Source organism: Tenrec ecaudatus, chromosome X (assembly GCF_050624435.1).
Source record: "Tenrec ecaudatus isolate mTenEca1 chromosome X, mTenEca1.hap1, whole genome shotgun sequence".
NCBI lineage: Eukaryota > Metazoa > Chordata > Mammalia > Afrosoricida > Tenrecidae > Tenrec > Tenrec ecaudatus.
In genome coordinates this window covers 1,470,001-1,494,625 of record NC_134548.1, presented here as the reverse complement: position 1 = coordinate 1,494,625, position 24,625 = coordinate 1,470,001, and the positions used below count along the sequence as shown (strand labels likewise).

Sequence of the window (24,625 nt, the reverse complement as noted above, 5' to 3'; positions counted from 1 at the left end):
GAGCTAAAAATCATGAGAACAAGAAAGAAGAAAATGTTCTACAATCAATTGTGCTGATGATTGCAAACCCAATTTTTTACAGTAATCAGTTTATTCCCTTTTTTTGCAATACCATTTTTGATATGACCAAACTATTGAATTATTGGATACGTGCATTCCGTACAAATGAAACTGTAAAAAATATGCTGTGGGGAAAAGAAATCATCCATGAGCTCACTCCCAGTGGCATTCCAAAATAAGAGTGACCAAAAAGCACACTGTTACTGCTGAGTGGATGGGGATTTGCAGAAATCCTGTCAGAGAGTCAAGGAGCCCAGACTAATCCTAGGCTGCAAACCTCCAAGGAAACAAAGCATCTCCTTTTCCGCCCACAGACTGGGGGTTAGAACAGATGACCTTTTGCTTAGCAACCAATTCCTTGACCATCTCCCACCTCACAGTGGACCAGGGTTCCTGCCTGTCTGGGTGGACGAGAGAAACAAATTCTTAGACACTCATGTGTGTGTAAGAAAGTACTTTACCTAAAACAGCAATTGAATATGGAGAAAACATCCCAGTCCAGATCAAGCCCTTAAGTCTGATCTTAGCCCATGTGTCCAATATCAATCTATAATTTCCTCTTCAGACTCACGGAATACATGCAATAACGCTGAATGCAGGACAATCACAGGCCAGTGGGTGGAAGGTCTTGTGGATCCAGTGGTGGTGAAAGCATCTCGGTGCTGGTGTGGTCTCTATGTGGCTCCTCCAGCTCCAGGGCTCTGGTTCCATCACGAGTCTCCATGTGACTTGTCAGCAGGAAGACAAGCAGAGTGTCTGCCTGTCTCTGCCTCCAGCGAGCTATTTATCTCCATGGTGCCTCCCAGTGACGTCATCAAGCTGCGACCTGATTGACAGGCTGGACTCCAACCCTTTGTAAATTGATACCAGATTATCTAAGTACCACAGATGCTTCTACCTATGAGTCTTTTTTTGTTTTATTTTATTCATTTATTTTTTAAAAATCATTTTATTGGGGCCTCTTACAGCTTTTAAAAAAACATTTTATTAGGGGCTCATACAACTCTTATCACAACCCATACATATACATACATCAATTGTATAAAGCACATCCATACATTCCCTGCCCTAATCATTTTCAAAGCATTTGCTCTCCACTTAAACCCTTTGCATCAGGTCCTCTTTTTTCCCCTCCTTCCCCGCTCCCCCCTCCCTCATGAGCCCTTGATAATTTATAGATTGTTATTTTGTCATATCTTGCCTACCTATGAGTCTTATTAAAGTTACTGTGAAAGCCCACATATTCTGAGACATGGTCCCAGTAAATCCAAGAACACTGGCATCCATTAAAAACAAGTCAAAGGAACCCTAAGCCCCAAACAAAAGAAAACCCAATGACACAGAGTGGATCCTGGCAGAGTAGAAGCGGGTTCCTGAGGGTTTTCCAGGCTGTGATGTTCATGGGCACGGCCTTTTCTACACGATCCTACTACGTGGACTTGAAACCCCAACCTTTAAGCTAATCGCAGAGCTTCAACCACTGTTGGCCAGTCACCTTGAAAAGTAAAGGGACCTGAACCAATCATACACGTCCCTGATTCAAAATGACTTGATTTGCGAAATCAATCTGCCTGGTTGTTCTCTGCCCAGTTCACATTCTCATAAGCTCATCAACATGCACAGCCACGTAGATGCGACTGGGTCCCCGGGGCGGAGGAAGTGTTTAAGCACAAAGCCACTAACCAAATAATTCAGACTAATGAGCTCCTGTAAAACACACAGCCACGGGGAGCCTCTGCACACAGGAACCCGTGCTGTCCCAAAGAATGCAGAGGAATCAAGCAAAATGGAAACTATTTCAAAACCAACTTGTCCCCTCGGTTACTGCAGAAAATTTTATTGACTCGCTAATAACATCTTTTAAAAACCTGTATCATAAGAACCCAGGATTTAAGAGGGTTGGAAAATGTATCAGGATGGGAGAGAATGGAGTTCTGGTTTGGAAGGGATGAACTGTGGTGTAAAATAAAACAAACCCGTGAGACTCGTTTTATTGTGACATTAGCTTTATTGCGAAAGTCTAGAACGGATCCAGCAATATCTTCAACGCATTAAGGACATGAGAGTCATATGACAACATACAGTGTACGGGCATCAAAAGCTCACGGAGAAAGAACTTTAAATAAACCTAATGAAATCCCTCACATACTGCTCTATCCGATAGAATATTATCCCTTTTAATATAATAGTTTAAGAAATTGTTTGTTGTACAGTGTAGGCTATATAATATGCTGAGATAGTTAAGGTTTATTGTGACCACCTGGCCGATAAACACATGTGGGATTAATTGAAGGCAGAGAGATAAATGGCTCGGTGAGCCTCACCTTGCTTTGTGATGGTCGGACCAGGGTGCAGCTGCCTTAGCCAGTTCCCTGCTTCAGCTGGCAAGGCTCACTTCCCGCAAGACATCCCTGAGGAGAAGCCACATGGACCTACCCCACTGCAGCCTTGGATGCTGGAGCAGCTGTGTGGAGACCCCTGCCAGCACTGAGATGCATACACACTCACTGATTCGGCTTTCTTCCTGCAGTCGGCATCATTGCATGTGCTTTGTGAGATGGAGGCGGACTTTGTGGATTGGTGTCAGACATACGGTCCAATGTTAGACTTATGGGCTTGGACAGCACTGGGCTGGGATGCTTTCTTAATGTGCAATTACCCTTTATATTAAAGTCAGTCTCATATACATATGAGTTTCTGTGAATTTGTTTCTCTAGTCTACTCAGACTAACACATATGCTATTGTATAATTAACATAATAACACATTATCACCCTTACTAATACGCTATATTATGTTTCAGATATAGGTCATATAGTTTATATTATGCTGTAAGTTATAGAAAATAGCATGCAACATATTGTATTACAATATAATGTTGCTATAATGTTTTGTACTTTATATCGCTAAGTTTTAAATGCATTAGATGCTAGATAACAAAATATAATATTTGTTCAGCATAACATCTAAGTCTACAGGTTGCGACATCACGCACATATACAATCCAAAGTACAAATCAAGCCCTGCAAAGCCTATTAAACACTGAGGGACTTAACAGGGGATTCAAAAAGTTTGTGGGAAAACAGTCTGTCATGACAAGTGGCCTCTATTTTGTGAGGCAGACACCACAGTGATAATAACGGCGAGTCGTAATTATGTGTAAGAAAAACAAAATATTAAGTATTTCGACAGTCTGAAATTACTGCCTTCTGAGCAACATTCCAAGTCTAAAAGGCGAAACTGCAATCTTTGAAATAAGAAAGTGCACTGAAATGTGAACATAAACTGGGGCGTGAATGACCAAGAGTCTAAGAACGAAGAGAACATCCCAAAATTGTGGTGATGATCGTACAGCTCCTCTTGATGTGACTGCGCTATTTAACTGTTGGATTTGTGAATGTCAACAATACTCAAAAAACATAAATAAACTACTCGGAAGCCTAATGCAAAATTTAGTTGCACGAAAAATAGCATCCATCAAACACTTAGGACATAGAAAACAGCATTGGCTAAAGGCTATAGCGTGAAGCTTTACATGGAATTGCCCCAGCCTTTTAAAAGAAAAGTTTCATTGGAATGTAACTCACACACCGTAAAACACGCTTACTAATTAGTACGATAAAATATTAAAAAATAATAATTAGTACAAATTATGTAACCCTCACCACAATCAATTTCAGATGATGTTCTTCCCTGTATTCGTTAGCTCCCAATGTACCCCCAACCTTCCCTGCCATTGGCCTAGGTAATTATCAGTGCATGCTCCATCGATCCTCCTCTCCTGGATTACATACAGGGAAACCACACGAAATATACGCACACGCAACAAAAAACGACAAGTCAAAAACCAAGAAGACCCTCAAACCCAAAGTAGAAAGTATCAACACAAATCTTAAATGGGTCAAGAGGGAGACGAGATGATAAGGTGCTACCTTTTACTACGACGACACCTGGCATCTGGTCGACAGTGCTGTCTTCGCCACATCCCCAGACGATGGATAGGGGGATTCACCAGAAGCTTAATCCACGTGGGGACCCTGGATTTGGGGGATCCCACTGCCGAGTTCAGCCTTATGCCTCCACACGAGGGCTGGCGTGCCTAGCTCTGTAGTCAGGAGAGTAGAGAGCAGGGCTTCCATAAACGTTCTACCAGGTCCTCAGTTTCCCACAGAAACCTAGAAACCAAAGCTGACTGCGGGAAAAATAACATCCATCGAAACCCTGAAACACATCGCACAGAATTTGCTACAGGCGATTTCACGAAGCTTTATTTGAAATGGTCACGGGCTTTTTAAGAACAGCTTTATCGGCGTAGACCTCACACACCGTACGATTAAGTGCTTAATCAAATCAAGAAGAGTTGTACCATCGCCTTCCCCAGAACCGATTTCAGAACACCTCCTCTCCGGCCTCGTTAGTAACGGCCAATTGCCCCACGACTTCCCCTTCCTTCCACGGCACTAGGGAATTATGCGTGCAATTCCTAAAGCTGTTCCTGATCCTGGCCTGGATGCACAGGAAAATCTCATACACACCCAAAAAACACAGCGGTGGCCATTCAAAACAGAAGTGCCTCCAACAAAAAGCTAAAAATATTAGCTGGAATCAAGTTAATTAAATGGGTCACAAGGGAGATCAAATGGCAAGGTGTTACCCATTCACCGAACTACATCTGCCATCATCAACTTGACAAGCGTCCTCTGTCTGGTCACATTGCACCTTCCTAGACCACGGTCAGAGGGGATTCGGCGGGGGCTTAATCCATGCGAGGACCTGGGCCTTCAGAATCTCCGCTGATCACAATTTATCTTGGAATGAGAAAGGGTCCAAGATTGTAGCGGCGTCGTTAAAATAAGAGTCATTTCTCCTGAAGATACTTATCCCTTGAATTCACACCCTTCCTACAAAAAAGTTATTAACGTACAACCATCTCTTCGCTGCGAGTTCCAGGACGTAAAATGGGGTGAAGAGTGACCAGAGGCTTTCGGCACCTCCTGCATTCCTGGCGTTCTTCTCGATAAGAGACGGGGTTTCTCCGCCTGGGAAGCTGTCCTTTCTTCCTGACCCTTGTAAGACACCCTGCTCCCGCCCCTCTGTTGTGGATACGTAGTTTTGTCGTAAGGTGTGAGGATATTTTACAAGCGTTCCCACGCGGCTTTCATTCAGAAGACAACTGCCCACGGTGAGTCGTTTCATGCCTACAGGGATGGAAGGAATCCTTACACGGTCTCCCGCGTTCTCGACACGCCTGACGTCTCGCTCCACTGTGGGTGTACCCATGTTAAGTGCGGGGCGCTGTGTCACAGAGGCTCGCCCACCTTCCTCACACCTAAAAGACCCCAGTCACCGTGAATCCCGTTACGCTGAGAGGGCTGAGGACCTGCCGGAAAACCTTTCTGCCGCACCTCACAAGTGGAAAACCTTCTACGCACTGCAAAGTGTGAGGTCTTCTGCGCACCGCAAGGTGTGAGGAAGACGTGAAAGCTTGCCCACACTGCCCACATTCACAGTCTCTCCACTGGGAATTCAACTACGTACGGAGCCCAGCTGAAGGCCCGGCAACATTCTTTAACATTTCATGATGCCTCTCTGTCTCTTCCACGTGGGTTTGGATGTGATGGGACAGGCAACCACGGAGAACCTGGAGTACTTATATTTCCTGGAGTATTTATAGTGCAGTGCTTATATTCCCAACGCCCCTCTCCACCGCGAGTGAATAGATGTGCAGGGAGGATACGATACATTCCCACGTAGCTTACATTCTCCGGGACCTTACTCCACAGTGTGTTCTGTGTACAGCAAGCTGGGAGGGATCCCCAAAGGCTCTCCCACCCGGTTTGCATGAACAGCTCCGCTCCCACTGTGAGCCCAGTTATGCTCCATGAGCTTCGTGAGCTGACGGAAGGCTTTCCCACACTGCTTACTTTCATAGGAATTCTCTCCAGTGTGCGTCCGCCTGTGTTTACTCAGGTTATCGGAACGACTGAAGGCTTTGCCACATTCCTTGCAAGGGTAGGGCCTCTCCCCAGTATGAATCCTCTGATGCTTGGTAAGGTTGGACGGCAGTCCGAACACTTTCCCACATTCCTTACAAGCGTAGGGCTTCTCCCCGCGGTGCAGTCGGATATGCATGAACAGGTACGAGGAGCTCGTGAAGCTCTTCCCACATTCCTTACATCCGTACGGCTTCTCCCCGCGGTGGACTCTCAGATGCAGCGCGAGGGCGGAGGAGCTGGTGAAGGCTTTGCCGCATTCCTTGCACGCGTAAGGCCTCTCCCCGCTGTGATTTCTTAGATGCTTCGTGAGATTGGAGGGGTGTCCGAAGGCTTTCCCGCACTCCTTACATCCGTAAGGCTTTTCTCCCCGGTGAAGTTTTCCATGGAGAGTAAGGTACGAGGAACTAGAGAAAGTTTTCCCGCATTCCGTGCATTCATAAGGCCTCTCTCCGTGGTGAATTCTCACGTGCCGGGTAAGGTAGGAGGCAGTGATGAACGTTTTCCCGCACTCCGTACACGCGTACGGCTTCTCCCCGGTGTGAGTCCGCGTGTGCTTGTGAAGGGTATCGGACACACTGAAGGTCTTCCCGCATTCCTTACACTCGTACGGTCTTTCTCCGCTGTGAATCCTTAGGTGTTTAATGAAGTTGGAGGAATGCCGAAAGGCTTTCCCACATTCCTGACACGGGTACGGCTTCTCTCCACTGTGAAGTCTTCCGTGGATGGTAAGGTACGAGGAACTCGTGAAAGCTTTGCCGCATTCCTTGCACGCGTAAGGCCCCATTCCCTGCTGAGTTTGCACAGGCTGGGAGAGGGAGGAGGAAGGTCTAAAGTCCTTCCCACATTCCTGGCCGACACAAGGCTTGTCCAAGCCGTCGGGTGTTTTACGTAAAACTAGGGGTGGCGGGTCACCGTTGGACTTGGTAAATCCTTGACCATCACAGTGGTCATCTCTCAGGTGTGTCCAACGGGCTGAGAAATTAAAGACAACGTCTCCTGATTTCCGGCATTCAGAGCGCCTCTCACCAGAGGCTGTCCTCCCGGGATTCTTAAGGGTTGTCAAGCAACCGAATTCCTTCCTCTCACGTAGCTCCTGGATATGGGATTCCTGTCTTTTAAGAGTCCTGACCGGGGCGGCTTCATTAAAGTGACAACTGCTGGCTTCTCCACACAGATCCCAGCCGCAGGTATTGCATCCTGGGCGAGATCCGACACGGTGATGGTACGATGAGGGATCCAGGAAGAGTGTTCCACACGCACCGCACTGAAACGGATTTCCTTCTGGAAGGCTGCTTTGTGTCTCAGTCAGATCTGGAGCCTGGAGGGAGGTTTTCCCGCAGCGTTCAATCGTTTCCCAGAGTTTTTCCATTCGAGGATTTCTGTGAAAAACAAGCGAAATGCTGTTGTAAATAAATCCACTTGTTTTTCAAGATTAGCGAACACAGCAGACTTACCTGCTCTTTGCCCTAACATGTCTCACGTTCCATTGGATTTATCCATTAACAGCGTTATTGTCGTTTTTTAATTTATCAAATAGAGGACTTCTTGATTATTGTGTCTGAGTAGTTTTTTAAATAGTTAGGAAATCAGTTATGAAAACGTTGTCCTGAGGAAATTCCGTAAACACCTTACAGCTGAGATGATGCACATACGGACACACACACACAGGAACACATATTAGTATGCGGCCAAGCTTGGACTGAGCTCACAGCAGTTCAGGAATTGCCAATGGAAAGAAGGCTAATGCAGGCAGATGGCTCCCGGAGGTTTCGGGATCCGTAAAGACTGGTGATTACAGGCAGCGTTTGGAAGTAGCGCACCTGGTGAGAGGTGCAGATGTTCGATGATTTCAGCGGACACTGACGGCTGCCTGAGCTGGAGTCAAAATCTGAAGGGAGACACATACGTAATGTTTCCACTTGCCCTCCTTCCGCGAACAATTCCTGAACTGTTATAAGCAGGTTTCCATGGGATGCGGAATGGACGCCCAGTAGGTTCCAGTGTTTTTATTTTAATGTCAAGACGCTTTAGGATGTTCTCTTGAAGGAACTGATACTTTTTTACAAATGACACTCACCTCCCGTGTCTGCCCTGGTTTCTACGCCGGGCATCACTGACATGGAATTCCGAGCTTTCCGCTGACAGGGAGGACCAGGTGTTTTCCGTGAAGAAATGCACGATTTGTTCACTCGATACTTGTACACCGTCCTTCACGTTTTCAGAGACTGACCCAAGAATCCAAGTTAGGGTTCGAAATTTGAAACAAAAAGTAAAGGAATTATTAGGGGCAAGGGCACAAAGCGAGCCGCATGTCACGGTTTCAACTACTTTCTGCCATGGATGACCAGTTATTTTCGATGCTGTATTTCCATCAGGGCCGAGATCAATGATGAGTTAAATAGCTGTCACTGGGAGAGGTGAACTGAAAGATCCGGAACGTGACAGGCAGGAGGCTTTGAAAGCGGGTCTCCCTGATCACAGGTGTGTCTTCCCCAATATCTAAGCAAGCTCAGGTATCTTTGGCTGTGTTTTCAAGACAAAGAAAGTACTCAAATGGATCGAATCAAATGCAAATCCTTCCACGGATGAAGGATCTTTCATATAAATCTTGCTCCGGGTGTTTCTCAACACAGTTGTCTTGGGAATACACTTCTGTTCCCTGTCCTAAGAGTGTTCTCTTGTTCCTCTGGGAATACAAATGGGAAAAACTGAAGTGATCCCCGGAGAAATAGGCACAGCAAAAGGCACGGCAGAGAATACACATGTCCCTCATGCCAAACCAGTATTTTCCATTTAGGAACCTCCTAGGTTGAATCAGGGTAAGAATTATTTCCAATGAAATGAGATTGTCCAACTTGGGATCAACACAGTAAATTCTCTACAAGATCCAAATCATCCTCTTAGAGAATCCTAGTGAGTGTGGAGCAAATGCCGCTACTGAACACAGTTAAAGAGACTCAGTTTCTCGTCACAAGACACCTGAGAGTTCACTGTATTAACACAGTTCTATGTTCCTCGTGAAATCAGGTTATTTCAGGTCCAAGTAAAAGAGACCAGGCCCGTTTTACCAAACACTGCGCACTCCAACCTTCTTCACAAATATTGAGGCACGGTTAATGAAGACTTTTTTTTTGTTCAGTAAAACCATTTAAACACATACACGCACACGCACGCACAAACACACACCAGGATGTCGATCTTACCCACAAACGTCAAGTTTCTCAGTGTCTCCATCATTACATCGCTGTAGAGTTTCTTCTGAGGAAGATCCAGCAACGCCCACTCCTCCTGGGTAAAAACCACGGCCACATCCGCAATCAACTGCGACTGAGAGTCCTGAAACATCCCACACATCCTGGGTCAGCGAGGCTCCAGGCACCCCAGGGTGCGCAGGAACAAATGCAGAGGCTCAGACCTTGGGGAGGTCAGAATTTAGAGGGACCTGACAGCATGCTCTGGGTTCTACTTAGGTCAAGGTCTACTGCAGGGCACCGACGTCAGTCTCCTGCATTCACTGCCCACACTGACTCCCTCATGGCTTCTATCTCCTCCTCAAGGCTTAACACACACACACACACACACACACACACACACACACACACACACACACACATAGATGGTCTCTGCACAGTTCGGCTGAGAGCCCCTGCTGTCGGGCTGCTCACAGAAAGAGATGCATGAGCAGCGGCTGCAGGTGCTCTGAGCATAGAGGGTACATTTAAATAAAATTGAAAGGGAATTCTTCCACAAAACTCGAAGCTACACTTTTAAAATATCAAGCATGGTAGGTACATAATCTGCTGTCAATTTGAGATTGAAGAGGGAAGGGGTGGAGTTTAGCCTGTCAATCAGGTTGGAGCTCGATGACCTCGTTTGGAAGCACTAAGGAGATAAACAGCTCACTGGAGGTGGGACACATGCTCACTTCTTGTGACACATTCCTGCTGATGAGCCACATGGAGCTACACTAGCACTCGGGAGCTGGAGGAGCCACGTGGAGGCCACGCCAGCGCTGAGGTGCTTCCACCACCACTGGATCCACAAGACTTTCCACCCACTGGCCTGTGACCCTCCTGCATTCAGCGTCATTGCATGAGCTGCATGAGTCTGAAGAGGACTTTATAGATTGGTGTTGGACATATGAGCTAATATCAGACTATGGACTTGATCTGGATCAGGCTGGGACGTTTTCTCAATATTCAATTGCTCTTGTACATAAACCTCTTTCTTATGCACATGAGAGTCTCCTGGATCTGTTTCTCTTGTGTGCCCGGATTAACACATCAGGTAAGCTCAGCACGTTAAGGGGAAAGCCAGCCAAGAATACAGGCAAATTCATACTTCAGAAAATCTCAAAGGAGGCACAATAATCACTTTAGAAATCACGAGCTTCTGGACCCTAAGCTGGTAAAAGGGACACAACACTCATCTGCAGCTCACAGGCCATGAGTGTGGTTTATACTGAGTTTCAAACTTGGAGAGAACTACTTGCTGGGAAAAAAATTTTTTTTCAATAAACATGCTAATTTTAAAGACACGATGAAAATGAACAGATGTTGAAAGTTACCATGAAAGATTCGCTTTTCTTATAATGAAACCACGCAATGCAAACATCTAAAACCATTGTTAAATGGTGTGATACCTTTTAAAAAATCACAGAAGTATAAAACTTGGGCTCTCTTTCTAAACACAGTACCCAGGAATAATATTTTAGTTTATGCAGGAGAATACTTGTAAATAGTTAAGAATGTTTAAGGGGTTACTAGCTCTAGTACGACTCACTAAGTGTTAAGAGAAATCTTTAAGGACCTTCTTCGTGAAGCTTTAGAGTCAATTTTTATATGACTTAAAACCAGGATTTCAACGCAATTTGAGACACTGATCTCCAGTCCATTAACATTCTCAGTGGCAAGACACCAACGTCTTTACAAGTCTTCTTGCAAAGGAAACTGTAAGCCCAAGAAGTTAAATACCGACATCTCTTAGTAGAATTTCTCTACCAAAATAATTCTATTTTTTACTTTATGCTCTTCTTCAACCCTCTAGAGGACAAAAATAAATAGTATCAATAACGACATGGATTAAATACTAGATCCAGACATAGATAAAAGGACCACGACTCAGAGGTGGGAATCTCTGCTTTCCACACACAGGAAGTCTAAAAGGCAAAGCAATCACCACGGGGAAAAAGAAGATATTGCCGGGAGATCCCACACACACTAAAGATCCACGTGAACTCACTGTCCATCACACCACACCTTTGTTAATACCAAGAGAAGCAGCCCCATGAAAGACCTCATCAGCCGGATGCTCAACTAAGCCTCCCGCCCCACTTCACTAGCTTGTCACACCATGGGAGAGATGGAAGTGCCGTTTCAAGCTACACAGAAAATGCTCCAGTGCCGGGGGAAAGTCAAGAAGACTGTAGGTAGTCTCAGGATGGCTGGTCTCAGTCTCCACAGACAGAGCTCCTGCACCTTCAGAGTCTGGAACAGACTCTGACACTCAGCACAGAGCACCCAGTCCTGAGTGGGGATGAAGCCACCACAGGCAGCCGGGTCTGAGTCCGAGAGAGGGGAACCCAGGCACCCGAATCTTAATGCCACGTGTTTACAAAGACGGTTCTAGAGACCAGGGAGCAGGAACTCGGGATCCCTCCCAGGGCTCAGGTCCTTGCCAACGACTGGCCGCTTCCCCTCTTTGAGAAAGCACGGCTCCTCCCCCGGTGCCCATCAGGCCAGCGTCCCCACTTATGCTGAGCATCCCTGTTGGTAAGAACTCACCATTCTATGGCTGCACATCCTGTGGGATGTAGTCTCCGAGCCCAAGAAGCCAGGTCAGGAAGAGGAACTGGAGCGGACACAGAGCATGGGAGCCGTTCGGAGGATGAATTACACCTGGTTCACACCCCTCTCTGAGATGGGAATCCTTCCTCGGATCACGGATGTGCAAGATGGTGGCGTGAGATCCCCAGCTGACTGGACCAGGCTGGTGTCGCAGCAAAGCCCTGGAGATCCTGAGGGACGGACAGGAAGCAGTGTTGAGAAAACACAGCATGGCCGTCTTTGATTCAGGCTCAGGCTGCAACCCAAGGCGACTGCAGGGGAGGCAGAGGAGGCTCCAGCAGCCAGCGTACAAGCTACAGCCTCCAGCGCTCATTCCATGAAGTTAGAAGCCTCCACTGAGCTTTAATGACCTTCCATGCCACTGATTCCGCAGCAATACATCCATGACTGCATGCTCTCTTTTTTTGCCACGCACATTCCTTCTCCCGCCATGCACTGTACACACATCGTAAGTTTTGTTGCTTTAAAAATCATTCTATTGGGGGCTCGTACAGCTCTTTTCACAATCCGTACATCCATCCATCGTGTCAAGCACATGTTTCCATCATCATTCCCAACACATTTTCTGTCTACTTGAGCCCTTGGTATCAGCTTCTCATTTTTTCTCCTCCCTCCCGCCTGAACCCTTGGTAATTTATAAATTATTATTTTTTCTTGTCTTACACTGACTGATGTCTCCCTTTAACCAATTTTCTGTTATCTGTCCCCCAGCATGGAGATTATATGTAGATCCTTGTGATTGGTCCCCCCTTTCGACCCCCACCTTCCCCATATCCTCCTGGTATTGCTACTCTCAATATTGGTCCTGAGGGGTTTATCTGTCCTGGATTCTCTGTGTTTCCAGCTCTTATCTCTACCCGTGTACATGCTCTGGTCTAGCTGGATTTGTAAGATAGAATTGGGATCATGATAGTGCGGGTGGGTGGGGGGGGGAAGCATTAAAGAACTAGAGGAAGGTTGTATGTTTCATCGTTGCTACACTGCACCCTGACTGGCTCGTCTCCTCCAGGAGACCCTTCTGTAAGGGGATGTCCAGTTGCCTACAGATGGGCATTGGGTCTCCAGTCTGCACTCCCCCTCATTCACAATGATGTGGTTTTTAGTTCGCTCCCTAGGTTTTTGAGAAATCTGGGAGGGACCCCTGAGCACGATGTGCGGCTAGAACAAACCTGAACACACATCACGCTTTCCCTAAGGGGGGAGGGGGATGGTGCTCTCAAACTGGGCTGCAAACCACAAGGCCAGCAGTTCGAAACCACCAGCCAGCTCTTCAGGAGAAAGACAAGGCTTTTTCCCTCCTGTTAAGAGTTAGCCTCGGTAAATACCCTCGTGTTTAATGCCTCGCCAGCTGAGCTTGGCCGGTGTAACTTGCTTGAGCTTGACTGAGACCCTGACCCCCACACCTCCCATCACAGCGACCAGTTTTGACATCAACAGTGGCCAGGTGTGCCAACCTTGGAAATTCCCCTCCAAGTCTTCCCACCTTGTGTGAGTGACCAAGTCAGTGATTGATCGGCTCCCCCTGCTTGTGGTTTTATACCTTACAAGCCAAGTCTGTGCGGTATTGGGGGCCGGGGAGACTTCATGTAGAGCTGACTCCCGGTCACTAACTCTCAGTAGTCACTGTAGCCGTGGTTGCTCGGAAACAGGGCACATCAAGAACTCACGGGGACGTTGTACCATCACATGGGCTCGCTAGAAGTAGGGGGCAACACACCAGGCAGTGAGTTTGGTTTTACGGTTTTCCCGAAAGCACAACTCATGCCTGAATTCCCATTTCTTTCCACCCTGCTCCCCTTGCCAGCTGACTCCTCGGCTTTCACTTCTCGGTCTGAGTGTGCGGATTCCCTCTCTCTCCTCACCTTGACCCCAGTGCCCATCTCTTCTTTGACGACTTTCTCAAAAAAATAAATTCAAGGATCAGGTCAAGTGTCATGAATTTTCACCTTTACTGTTTTCCTGAACAAAAAACCAAAAAACTACCAGGACCTTGCTTACTGTAGTGATTTTGAAAGCCTCACTCTTCCTGAGTCAAAACTCACATCTCAAGCCTTCCCAGGTAATCCAGACTTACATGCAAGCGGAAGCAGCATTCCCGGTTCTGGAGATCCTGCAAGGGGAGATTTACCAACGGATGCCGCTGGGGCCAGGTAGATCACACGCTTGCACGAGGGTCTTTATGCACAACCAAGCTATATGCAAACATCTTCAAACGCTTCCTTAACCTGTTCCTAACAGGCTCGTCAGGCCAGACACCGGCTTTATCGAGGTGGCTGACTTGTGGCTCTCTGAGAGCAGAAGAATCTGTTCCAACTGGAATCCCCACTTACAGCTGCCTCACCCCACGTGCTATCAGCCCGGCCGTGCACGCAGCTCACAAACACTTCATTCTCTCCATCTCCCCTTGAATCTCTGCCCGGGCGGCATTCCCACCGGTGCATGGCCACAGGCTACTTCACTGCATCCTGACCTGCAGGTTTGCAAAAGGCCACAAGCACCAGGCCCCTGCCCAGAGGAGCCGTTTTTTGTGGGACTGGGAGATGCAGGGAGCACAGTCCGTGGGTCACAGTGCCTGTCATTTGCAAGACCCCTTTCCAGGGCAGAAATGAGAGGTGCCCAGTGCGTGTCTTCTCCCTGCAAAGACATCAGTGGGCTACGTAGGGCAGGCCTCCCACAAACCACTCCCCCATTTGTTGTTTTCTCGGCTGCAAAGGTTCTCTGGGGTCCCGGGGGGCGTACACCCCCTTGCCCCTGGGGAGATACCCCATAAGCACCCCCCAAAGCTTATCAGACCTGCAAGCGGCCCAGGGCGCAGGAAGGGCCTAAATGTGCATTGAAATCACGGCAATCGGACGCGCCCCCACCTCAGCCAGGTGCACGGGCAGATGGCGCCCCTGCGAGCACCCCGATTCCTACGGAAAAGCCCTCCCCTCACCCACCCGCCCCGCTCCCACCCGCGGGCACCGACTGCGATTAAAAAGGAGGCGCGGGGTCAGCAGGCCGCACCCGGCGCCCCGCACCCCGCGGATCTGCACCCCGCCCGATGCACGCACTCGCACCACGGCGCACCCCGAAACCCAGTCTGCAGGGGGTCCCCGGCCCGCGCGCCGAGCAACGCCGCTGCCACCCGGCTCCTGGGCGCCCTCGGCGGCGGCGGGGGGGCTGGCAGGGTCGGGGGGCGCGTTCCGGGCCCCGCGCGGGGTTTGTGGGGCGCTGCCCCGCGCACTAGGAGCGCGTCGGAATCGCCGCTGCGACCGGGGCCTCCGCGGGGAAAGAAATGAGCGCGGACGAGAGCGACTTCCGCTTCCGGTTTCGCTGGCCACGCCCCCTTCGGTGCCTCACTTCCGGCTTCCGTGCGGCAAACGGAGCGCTGTAACTCTGGACCGTCTTGCTCAGAGGTGACCAAGTCGCTGCCATTGAGTGGTGCCCACTCCCCGCAGCGGGCTGCTGCCCTTGGTTCTTCCTCGGAGACGCTGCGCCTTTCAAACTGCAGGCCGTTTGGATCCCAGGTCAGAATTCACCTGCGCACCCCAGGGCGCCTCCAGCAAGGAGTCACCGGCTCCCAGGTCGCAGGCGCAGTTCCACCCCGGCCCCCGCAGAGCCACCGTGAGTTGCAATGCAGGACACAGCGGTGCATTCGGTTGCTATCTGCTTCTCGTTCAAATGGCGATGGAAGCCAAATGCAATCGTGCAGTCCTACGAAGAAGTGTGCAGCCGGCATCGCCAGCGGCGATTTCAGAAGGTTTTCTTTGCTGGACCCCCTTCCCATCGCCCCAAGGTCATGATCCATCCAATTGCTCTCTCGACATTGGCCGATCCCGGATTTCATACTCAGAAAATCATACAAAAGGAGCAGGAAGCGAACAAACCGTTTTTAAATGGACAATACAGAGGAAAACTTCAATTTAAAAAAAACCCCAACATATTGGAAACTGAAACAACCTTTAAGTGGTTAGAAAAGATGAAATCAGCTTAGGTGGAGAGCAAATGTTTTGAGAATGATGAGGGCAATGAATGTACAAGTGTGCTTGACACGATGGATGGATGGACGGATTGTGATAAGAGTTGTGTGAGCCTCGAATAAAACAATTTTTTAAAAAGTGAGATCAAATGATGCCATGCTGCATTTCCACCTGATCACATCTGCCAACATCACCTTTACATTGCTCTCCCTCGGGTAGCAAGGCGACTCATCCCTGGGGGGAGTCAGAGCAGACACATTGAAGATTTATTCCATATGACGACCCTGAACTTGGATCTGGGCCTTCCGCTGTCATCCACAGCCTTCTGCACAAAGAGCCATAAGAATGTAAACCCTTGACTCCGTTCCCTCCTTTGCATTTGGATTTTCTCATTTACGATCCTGGTGCCATCTGCTTGCAGCCTTTTTCCACGTGGGCTTAGTTGATGAGGGACTTAGATGGCCGCTTGCTGGAAGAAATCACATTTCTCTTCCGTTTCGACTTGCACATGCACCTGCTGACCCTGAGCTTCTTGTCTGTCCGCAGTAGCAGACGCCATGAATTGGACGCAATGCACCGCTTTTCACGTACAAAGCTGCTTGCTCTTGTGCGGTTGACAGAGGGACGTCTCAGGAATATGTGGTGGGTTTTACAGCAGTCTCCCCCCCAGGGACACTGGCACTTCGCACAAACACCGGATTTGCTGAAAGATCTACCTATAGATAGATGCCCTGCGGGTCATCTGTATCACAGGCTTGCAGGGACTTCCTCAAGCACAGCAAACTCTATGTCTAAAAATCCTCAAAACCTTCCGTACCTTGTTCCAGACAAGCTGCTATCTCCTGACACCGCGGATTCGTGGTTGTCACTTCCCGAACCCGTTTGAATCACAGGTTCATGACCAACCTTAGCCACTGGTCTCCATGGCCCACAACAGTCAGCATGCTTTTGTCACAGTTTTTTATCCGTTTGTCCATACGTGGAAATTTGGGTTGTTTCCAACTCCTTGCAATTGTGACCTGTGCCGCGATGGACATTGGAGCACAGATGTCTGGCCCTGGTTTGTTTCTTGCCTCTTCTGGGTATATGCCCAGTGGAGGGATTGCAGGGTTGTATGGTAGCTCCATTTCCATCTGTTTTATAAATCGCCAAATCGATTTCCATAGTGGCTGTACATACCTGCAGGTCCACCAGCCGTGGATGAGACGTCCTGTCTCACCACAGCCCCTCCAACAATTGTTGCTTTCTGAATTTTTGAATTGGGACATCTTTGAGGGTGTTGTGGGGGGTATCTCAGAGTTATTTTAATTTGCATTTATGTCATGGCTAATGATCGGGGACATTCTCTTTATTTTTCTTTTTAATCATTTTATTGGGGGCTCGTACAATTCTTATCACAAAACATACATCCATCCACTGTGTCAAGCACATTTGGACATATGTTGCCCTCATCATTCTCAAAACACTTTCTTTCTACTGAGCACTTTGTATCAGCTCCTCATTTTTCCTTTCGCTCTCTGTTCCCCCCTCCCTCATGAGCCCTTGATAATTTATAAATTATTGTCATTTTGTCATATCCTACATTGTCCGACGTCTCCCTTCGCCCACTTTTCTGTTGTCTGTCCCCTAGGGAGGAGGCCACATGTAGCTCCTTGTAATTGGTTTCCCATTCCCACCCCACCCTCCCAGTATCACCACTCTCACCACTGGTCCTGAAAGGATCATCCGTCTTTAATTACCTGTGTTTCCAGTTCCTGTCTGTACCAGTGTGCATCCTCTGGTCTAGCCAGATTTGCAAGGTAGAATTGGGATCATGATAGTGGGGGGGAAAGTATTTAGGAACTAGAGGAAAGTTGGACATTTCCTTGTTGCTACCCTGCACCTTGACTGGCTCATCTCCTCCCCATGACCCTTCTGTAAGGGGATGTCCAGTTGCTGACAGATGGGCTTTGGGTCCCCACTCCACACTCCCCCTCATTCACAATGATATGATTCTTTGTTCTTTGATGCCTGATCCCTTTGACACCTCATGATCACACAGGCTGGTGTGCTTCTTCCATGTGGGCTTTGTTGCTTCTGACCTAGATGGCCGCTTGTTTACCTTCAAGCTTTAAGACCCCAGATGTTGTAATTTTTGATAGCTGGGCGCCAACTGCTTTCTTTACCACATTTGCTTATGAACCCATTTGTCTTCAGTGATCGTGTCGGGAAGGTGAGCATCATGGAATGCCAGTTTAATAGAACAAAGTGTTCTTGCATTGAGTGAGTACTTGAGTGGAGGCCCAATATCCATCACCTACCTTAATTCTAAACCTATAAATATATGCACATAGATCCATTTCCCCACCATCATATAAAATACATTTACATGTGTACATGCCTATATTTACACCTCTGTAAATGCCCTTTGCCTCCCAGTTCTTTCCTCTATTTCCTTTGACTTTCCTCTAGTCAATCAGGACATTTTCTCATATGTACATTGGCCATTTGGTTATCAGAGTCTGTGAAACTTCTGTTCAGGTCCTTTGCCCACCTCCTCAGTAGGCAATTAGTTTCTTTCTTATTGTAGGTTAGCAGAGTACTGAAGATTTTAATGATAAGGCCTTTGTCTGATGTGTCATTGCTAAAGATGTTCTCCTAGTTGGTGGACTCTCTTATTACTTGCTTGGTAAATTGGTCGGCATGGTTTTCAATGACCTGCAGTTGCTTCCTCCAAGGGGGCAGAGGTGGGGCTATCACAGAAGCCATCACCCACATTTTGTTTTCTCAGCTTCAGTCATCTCGGACTTTCTTCGAGGTGGCTGACCCATGGCTCTTTGAGGGTTGAAGAATATCTTCCAACTGAAATCCCTACTTACAGCTACCTCACACCTCGTGCTATCAGCCCGGCCATGCACACCACTCACAAACGCTTCATTCTCAGAATCTTCGCTTGAATGTTTGTCCTGTTTTGAATGATCGTAGTTTCATCATTTTGGCGTCAACTTGAGAATATTAAGAATGAAGGGGTGGAGTCCAGCCTGTCAATCAGGTTGCAGCTTGATGACCTCATTTGGAAGCACTAAGGAGATACATCAGTCACTGGAGGCAGAACACACTCTCTCCCTGCAAGACATGCCTGTGGACAAGACGCATGGAGACAGGCTGATGAGCCCGAGCCCTGGAGCTGGAGGAGCCACGTGGAGGCCACGCCGGCGCTGAGATGCTTCCACGGCCACTGGATCCACAAGACTCTGCACCCGCCGGCCTGTGATCCTCCTGCATCCGTGTCATTGCATGAGCTGCCTGAGTCTGAAGAGGACTGTATAGACTGGTATCAAACAGATGGGCTAAAATCAGACTGATGGACTTGATCCGGACTGGGCTGCAATATTTTCTCAATGTACAATTGCTCTTTCTTTTTTAATTTTTATTATTTTTTATTTTGTCACATCACCGATTGAAGCTGAAACAATTGCTCTTTGATGTAAAGTTTTCTCTTACACACACGAGCGTCTCTGGATTTGTTTCTCTAGTCTACGCAGACTAACTCAGGCATTCTCACCAATCCGTTGCCATAGGCCTGGTCCAGGTCAAGGTCTTTCACTGCAGACAGACCTTTAGTTTTATAAAAGGCCACAGATCCCTGCCCAGCGGTGTCTTTTTGTGAACGGGAGCTGCAGTGAGCACAGTACTTGGCACACAGTTCTCATTTCCAAGTCCCTTTCTAGCCCAGAAACTTAAGCTAGCCGGCTACTGGGTGTCTTCGCCCCTTCAAAGAAATTAGAATAGTTGGTCAGGTCTGACTTGACCCACGGCCACAGGCTCCTCCCATGGGACTTACACAAACCACTCTCCCGAATTTTGTTTACTTAGCTGCAGAGTTTCCCTGGATCGTTCAAGCTGGCCCTGTCTCCTAGTGAAATACAACCTTCCTCACGCTGCGACGCTTTCATACAGTCCCTCTTGTTGTGGTGACCCCCCAACCATAACATTATTTTCGTTGCTACTTCTTCACTGTGGAGGTAGTTAATTGTTTGTGCCAACCTGGCCGATAAACACAGGTGGGGCTAATTGAAGGGCAGAGGGATAAACGGCTCACTGAGCCTCACCTTTCTAGTTCTTGGGTCTCTTGCTTTGTGATGGTCAGACCAGGGTGCAGCTGCCTTAGCCAGTTCCCTGCTTCAGCTGGCAAGGCTGACTTCCTGCAAGACATCCCCAAGGAGAAGCCACATGGACCTACCCTGATGCAGCCCTGGGTGCTGGAGCAGCCGTGTGGAGACCCCTGCCAGCGCTGAGATGCTTACACATTCACTGACTCAGCTTTCCTCCTGCAGTCGACGTCACTGTGTCTGTTTTGTGAGATGGAGGAGGACTTTGTGTGTTAATGTTGGACTTGTGGGCTTGGGCAGCGCTGGGTTGGGATGTTTTCTTGATGCACTTAACCTTTATATAAAACTCGCTCTTATACACGAGTTGCTGTGGATTTATTTCTCTAAAGTACTGAGACTGATACAACAGGGATCAGGAGACCTGCTCTGTATCTTTGGGAGAAGTGATTTTTGTTTTGACTGCAGTGCTCGCCTCGATAGGCTTTGGTGCTTTCTCCTTCCAAGATAAATTGTGATCACCAAATGTGCGGAGGGCTATAAGTGGTAGTGGAAACCCGAAATGTAGGGTCCCCACATAGATGAGGCCTCCAGTGGATCCCCTCTAGCCGCAGTCTAGGGATGAGCCTTGCCATCAAACAGAGAACATTGTCAGGTCGGTGAGGGCAGATGTTGCTCGCATAAGACACAGCACCGAATCACATGATCCACCTTTTGATTCATTCAGAAGCGGTCTCTAAATATTTTTACTTCTTTGTTTGAAGTGTTTCTCTGTTTTGAATCGTCATGGTTAGTTTTGTTTATTGTTGTTGTTGTGTTTGGTGCGATTTTTGTATGTGAAATCCCAGGATAGGAAAATCTATAAAGACTGCATGAATATGAATAATTACCTGGGCCCATGGCAGGGGACACCTAGGTTAGGGGGTACATTGGGAACTAATAATAAGGACAAGACGAAAATGTCCTGAGATAGGTTGTGCTGGTGCTTGCACAACTCTTCTTAATACTATTAAACGCTTAATTGCATTGTATCTGAGTCATGCTGTCAGGGAAGACCAGCCCCTAACACATCGTCACGGGTCTGGTAGGTGCAATTGCACAGCGATAATAGGTAAAGATGACAGTAAAATCGTAGAGAGCATGAGAGAGAGAGGAAAGATTGAAATAATGGAGTGAGACACATCTCATGGTAGCATGCTCACCTCAGCCCCGCTTGGTGGCCCATGTGGGGAGAGAGAGAAATTTATTGCTAACCAAGGCTTTTATATTCTCTGGGGATGTGCAAGCCACCTAGTTACAGGTGAAGACACATCACAGGAAAGGCTTGTGCTATAGGTAATGCAGTAATGGGAGGGGGACAACCTAGGGGTGCACACACTATAGCAAGAGGAGGGATTGGGGTTATACATGTGACAAGATGGGCGCATTCTAGATTCAAGGACGTGGCTTAATTTTGGATATAACTGAGCTGGTTTGACCGGTTCTCTGGCTCACTATAGAAACCATTACCAGTAGGGTGTAAATCCCACCTACAGGAACCAGACTAAGGGCCTTAAGCCTTTAGGGGGAAATAGTCCATTGTCATTAACATCAGGGAGTGGGGCCTACCTGTGGTGGGACCAGACAGTAGTCTGGCAGCTGACTGCCTTCAGGGAGGTAATTTGACAACCATTTACCATTAGCTGCAAGCAGTGTCTTAAATCTAATATATTTGTGGGGGAGACGACTTGGGAGAAATCTATTTCCCACATCCTGCCAATTAACTATTAAAGAATAAAATCTGACAATTCCATAAAAATTTTTTGAAGTAGCCTTTATAAACTGCTGTTTTTTATTTAAGATTTTAATGGATGCTTCTTCTCATGCAATCAACTTTTGTGTTAGGTTTCTTTGGGGAACTGTGATAGTTACATCATCTGTTGTTGCTTTGATTCTTAGGAGTGAAGGGGTGGAGTCTAGCCTGTCAATCAGGTTGCAGCTTGATGACCTCATTTGGAGGCGTCATGGAGACAAAGAGCTCACTGGAGGTGGGGCACAGGCTCACTCCCTGGGAGACATTGCAGCTGACAAACACATGGAGCTACACCAGTGCCCTGGCCTGGAAGAGCCACATGGAGACCCCTGTCCGTGCTCAGATGTTTACACCGCCACTGCATCCACAAGACTTCCCACCGACTGGCCTGTGATCTTCCTGCATCCGGCGTCATTGCATGTGTTTCTTGAGCCTGAACAAGACTTTTATAGATTGATATTGGACATATGATCTAATATCAGACTTAAGGGTTGATCTGGACCGGTCTGTGATGTTTCTTCAATATTCAATTGCTCTCGTCTATAAAGTTCTTTCTTATACACATATGAGTGTCTCTGGATGTGTTTCTCTCCTTAACCTGGACTCACACAGGAACTCAGGACCTGGAAGACAGTGTATGTGGTGCTGATCTGTCCAGTCATGCCAACTGTACTTGGCACACGACCACGAGTGATGGGGAGCTCCTCCACAGCCCCGAGATGGTGCACCCTGCCCAGATGCACATTCTCAGGGGCAATGTCTTCTCCACAATACCCGCCAGTGTATACCTGTCTCATACAGAGCAGGTTCCTCACCTATGTAATCAGGTGACGCTCATGTATCAGAAAGAGCTTTCTATCAAGAAAAATGGTGTATCAAGACAGCATCCCAGTTCAGTCCGATTACAATCCCCAAGTCTAAGGCGAGTCCATAAATCCCTGTACAGACTCATGCAGTCAAATGAAATGATTCAAAATGCAGGAAGTTCACCGGCCAGTGGGTGCAGAGTCTTGTGGACTCCATGGTGGTGGAAGCATCTTCAGGCTCTGGTAGGTGTCGCTGTGACTCAACAGCAGGAAGGTGACAGCTGAGAGAGGGGATGAGGTTCCCAGACCAGAAGGCCCCCTCAGGCAATGAGATGATTGACAGGCTTGATGCCAGCCTACACTTTTACATCCTCAAGACGACCAATTATGCCCCTACCATAAAGCTGGTTCTGCTTTTGATTGACGGCAGCTACATCTCTCACTAAAGTGTTCTGCTTGGTCACATTATGCGCTGTGCTAGGAAACTTCCAAGAGATAATATTCAGTAACAACAGGAAAAATACTGTGACATCCCGTGTCTTAGGGTAGATTCTCTAGATGAACAAATTAACAGAAGCTTATGTGTCTGCAGAAAGAAATGGATTTACAGTTGTAGAGTCTGATCAGTTTTCTGTTCCTTGAGTGAGGTGTAAAGTTGGAGACTTGCTTAGATTTATGCATGAAGCCAAAATCAACCAATCAGATGTCATGCTGCTAGGTTTCCATGTGCACGAAGTCATAATCAACCAATCAAATGACAGGCTGCAGGATGTGCATGTGGATGGACCCAGGGTCGGCAGGTAAGATTGCAGACAGCTGACTGATGTCCTAGAGTCTAAGGCTCCCAAACCAGAAGGCCCAGGCTCAAGGCCCTAAAAATGAGATCAGGTGATGTCCAGATGTAAGACCCAGGTTCGGAAAATTGCAGGAGAGATTCGCTAGAATGCCTGGATATGTTAGATATAGGTCACAAGCGTGAGGAGGCCACCTTTCATTTCCTCCTCGGGGAAGATCTCATCAGGAGAGTGATTCCATTAGGCAGGTGGTCATCATGGGGGGCGACTATAGAGTCCATGCAAACACCACTGAGATTCCTCGCCCTGCCAAGTTGACACACTCAACCATCACATCCCACTTATATTGAGGAAGGCAGGGATGGGGCTAAAAGCTGCATCTGACTTGAGGGGTTTTAACCACCCTTAGTTAAAGGAGGTTTTCTTCTCTGGTGAAAATTTTACAATCTTACAAACCCACAGGGACAGGTCTGTGCCCAACACGGTAGCAAGGAGTCGGAATCGATTCATAATCAGAGAGTTTTTTAGCAATGACGCCTAAGGAACTTGGTGCTAGACAAGTACGGATGGACTTTGAATCCCCTGCCGCAGTGAGTTTACCTTCTGGATTTTGGTATCCTTTGCGTAGGTTACGTTGCCCAACACGAGTTCCCATACATGTACAGTAAGGGCAGATTTGACAGGTACATAACCTCCTTGGGGTGGTGGGTAAGCGCTCCACCGTCCCTAGAGGCACTTGAAGGCAGATCCTGGAGATGTCCCACAAACGGCCACATGTAACCCCAATAAAATGATTTTTTTAAGTGCACATGTTCAGCTCTGACATAACCCATTATCAAGGTAATTGCATCTTGACTTAGTCCAACCCCCTCCTGGCAAGCCCCATGTTTTCTTCTGAATTTTCACGAATAAATATGAGCTCTTTCTCCTGAAAAGCAGCTCTTAAAATTCCTAAAATCAGCCCCCACCTCTGGGCCCTGGAGTGACTTTCTGCAGGGACCCAGGTGCCCTAATTCTTGTCTATCTCTCTTGTATCTCTTTGTATATTTCATTTCTCTTTGTATCGATGTTTTCCCTTGCAGATGGTACCCTCTCGAACCCGTTTGAGATTCGTTAGATAAGGGCTTGTCCCTACGTTAGCTTACAAGACTGGGTCAGCACAGCCTGTACCTTCCGCATCGAGAACAAGACCAGAGACGCAAGAGGTGACAAACCACTTAACAAAGGCCATCCAGAGAGTTCAACGTTCTGTAAGACGGGGAAAGACGTATACAAGGAGCAC

At 47.7% G+C, this 24,625-nt stretch overlaps 1 protein-coding gene across 5 annotated transcripts; it reads right to left on the bottom strand.

The window, feature by feature from the left end:
• Positions 1-1,200: 1,200 nt before the first annotated feature.
• On the bottom strand, positions 1,201-15,174 carry LOC142435045 (uncharacterized). 5 transcript variants are annotated; one of them, XM_075539660.1, is made up of 6 exons: positions 14,955-15,174; positions 13,442-13,596; positions 11,839-12,071; positions 9,259-9,391; positions 8,133-8,280; positions 1,203-7,434 (listed from the first exon to the last, which is right to left on the bottom strand). In XM_075539660.1, the coding sequence occupies exons 3-6, from the start codon at positions 11,854-11,856 to the stop codon at positions 5,832-5,834; spliced, it is 1,902 nt and encodes a 633-aa protein (XP_075395775.1). In that variant the 5' UTR covers positions 11,857-12,071; positions 13,442-13,596; positions 14,955-15,174; the 3' UTR covers positions 1,203-5,831. The 5 variants fall into 5 exon arrangements, with proteins under 5 accessions (XP_075395777.1, XP_075395775.1, XP_075395774.1 ...); XM_075539659.1 differs by lacking the exon at positions 14,955-15,174 and adding an exon at positions 13,976-14,818; XM_075539661.1 differs by lacking the exon at positions 14,955-15,174 and adding an exon at positions 13,764-13,956.
• Positions 15,175-24,625: the final 9,451 nt, after the last annotated feature.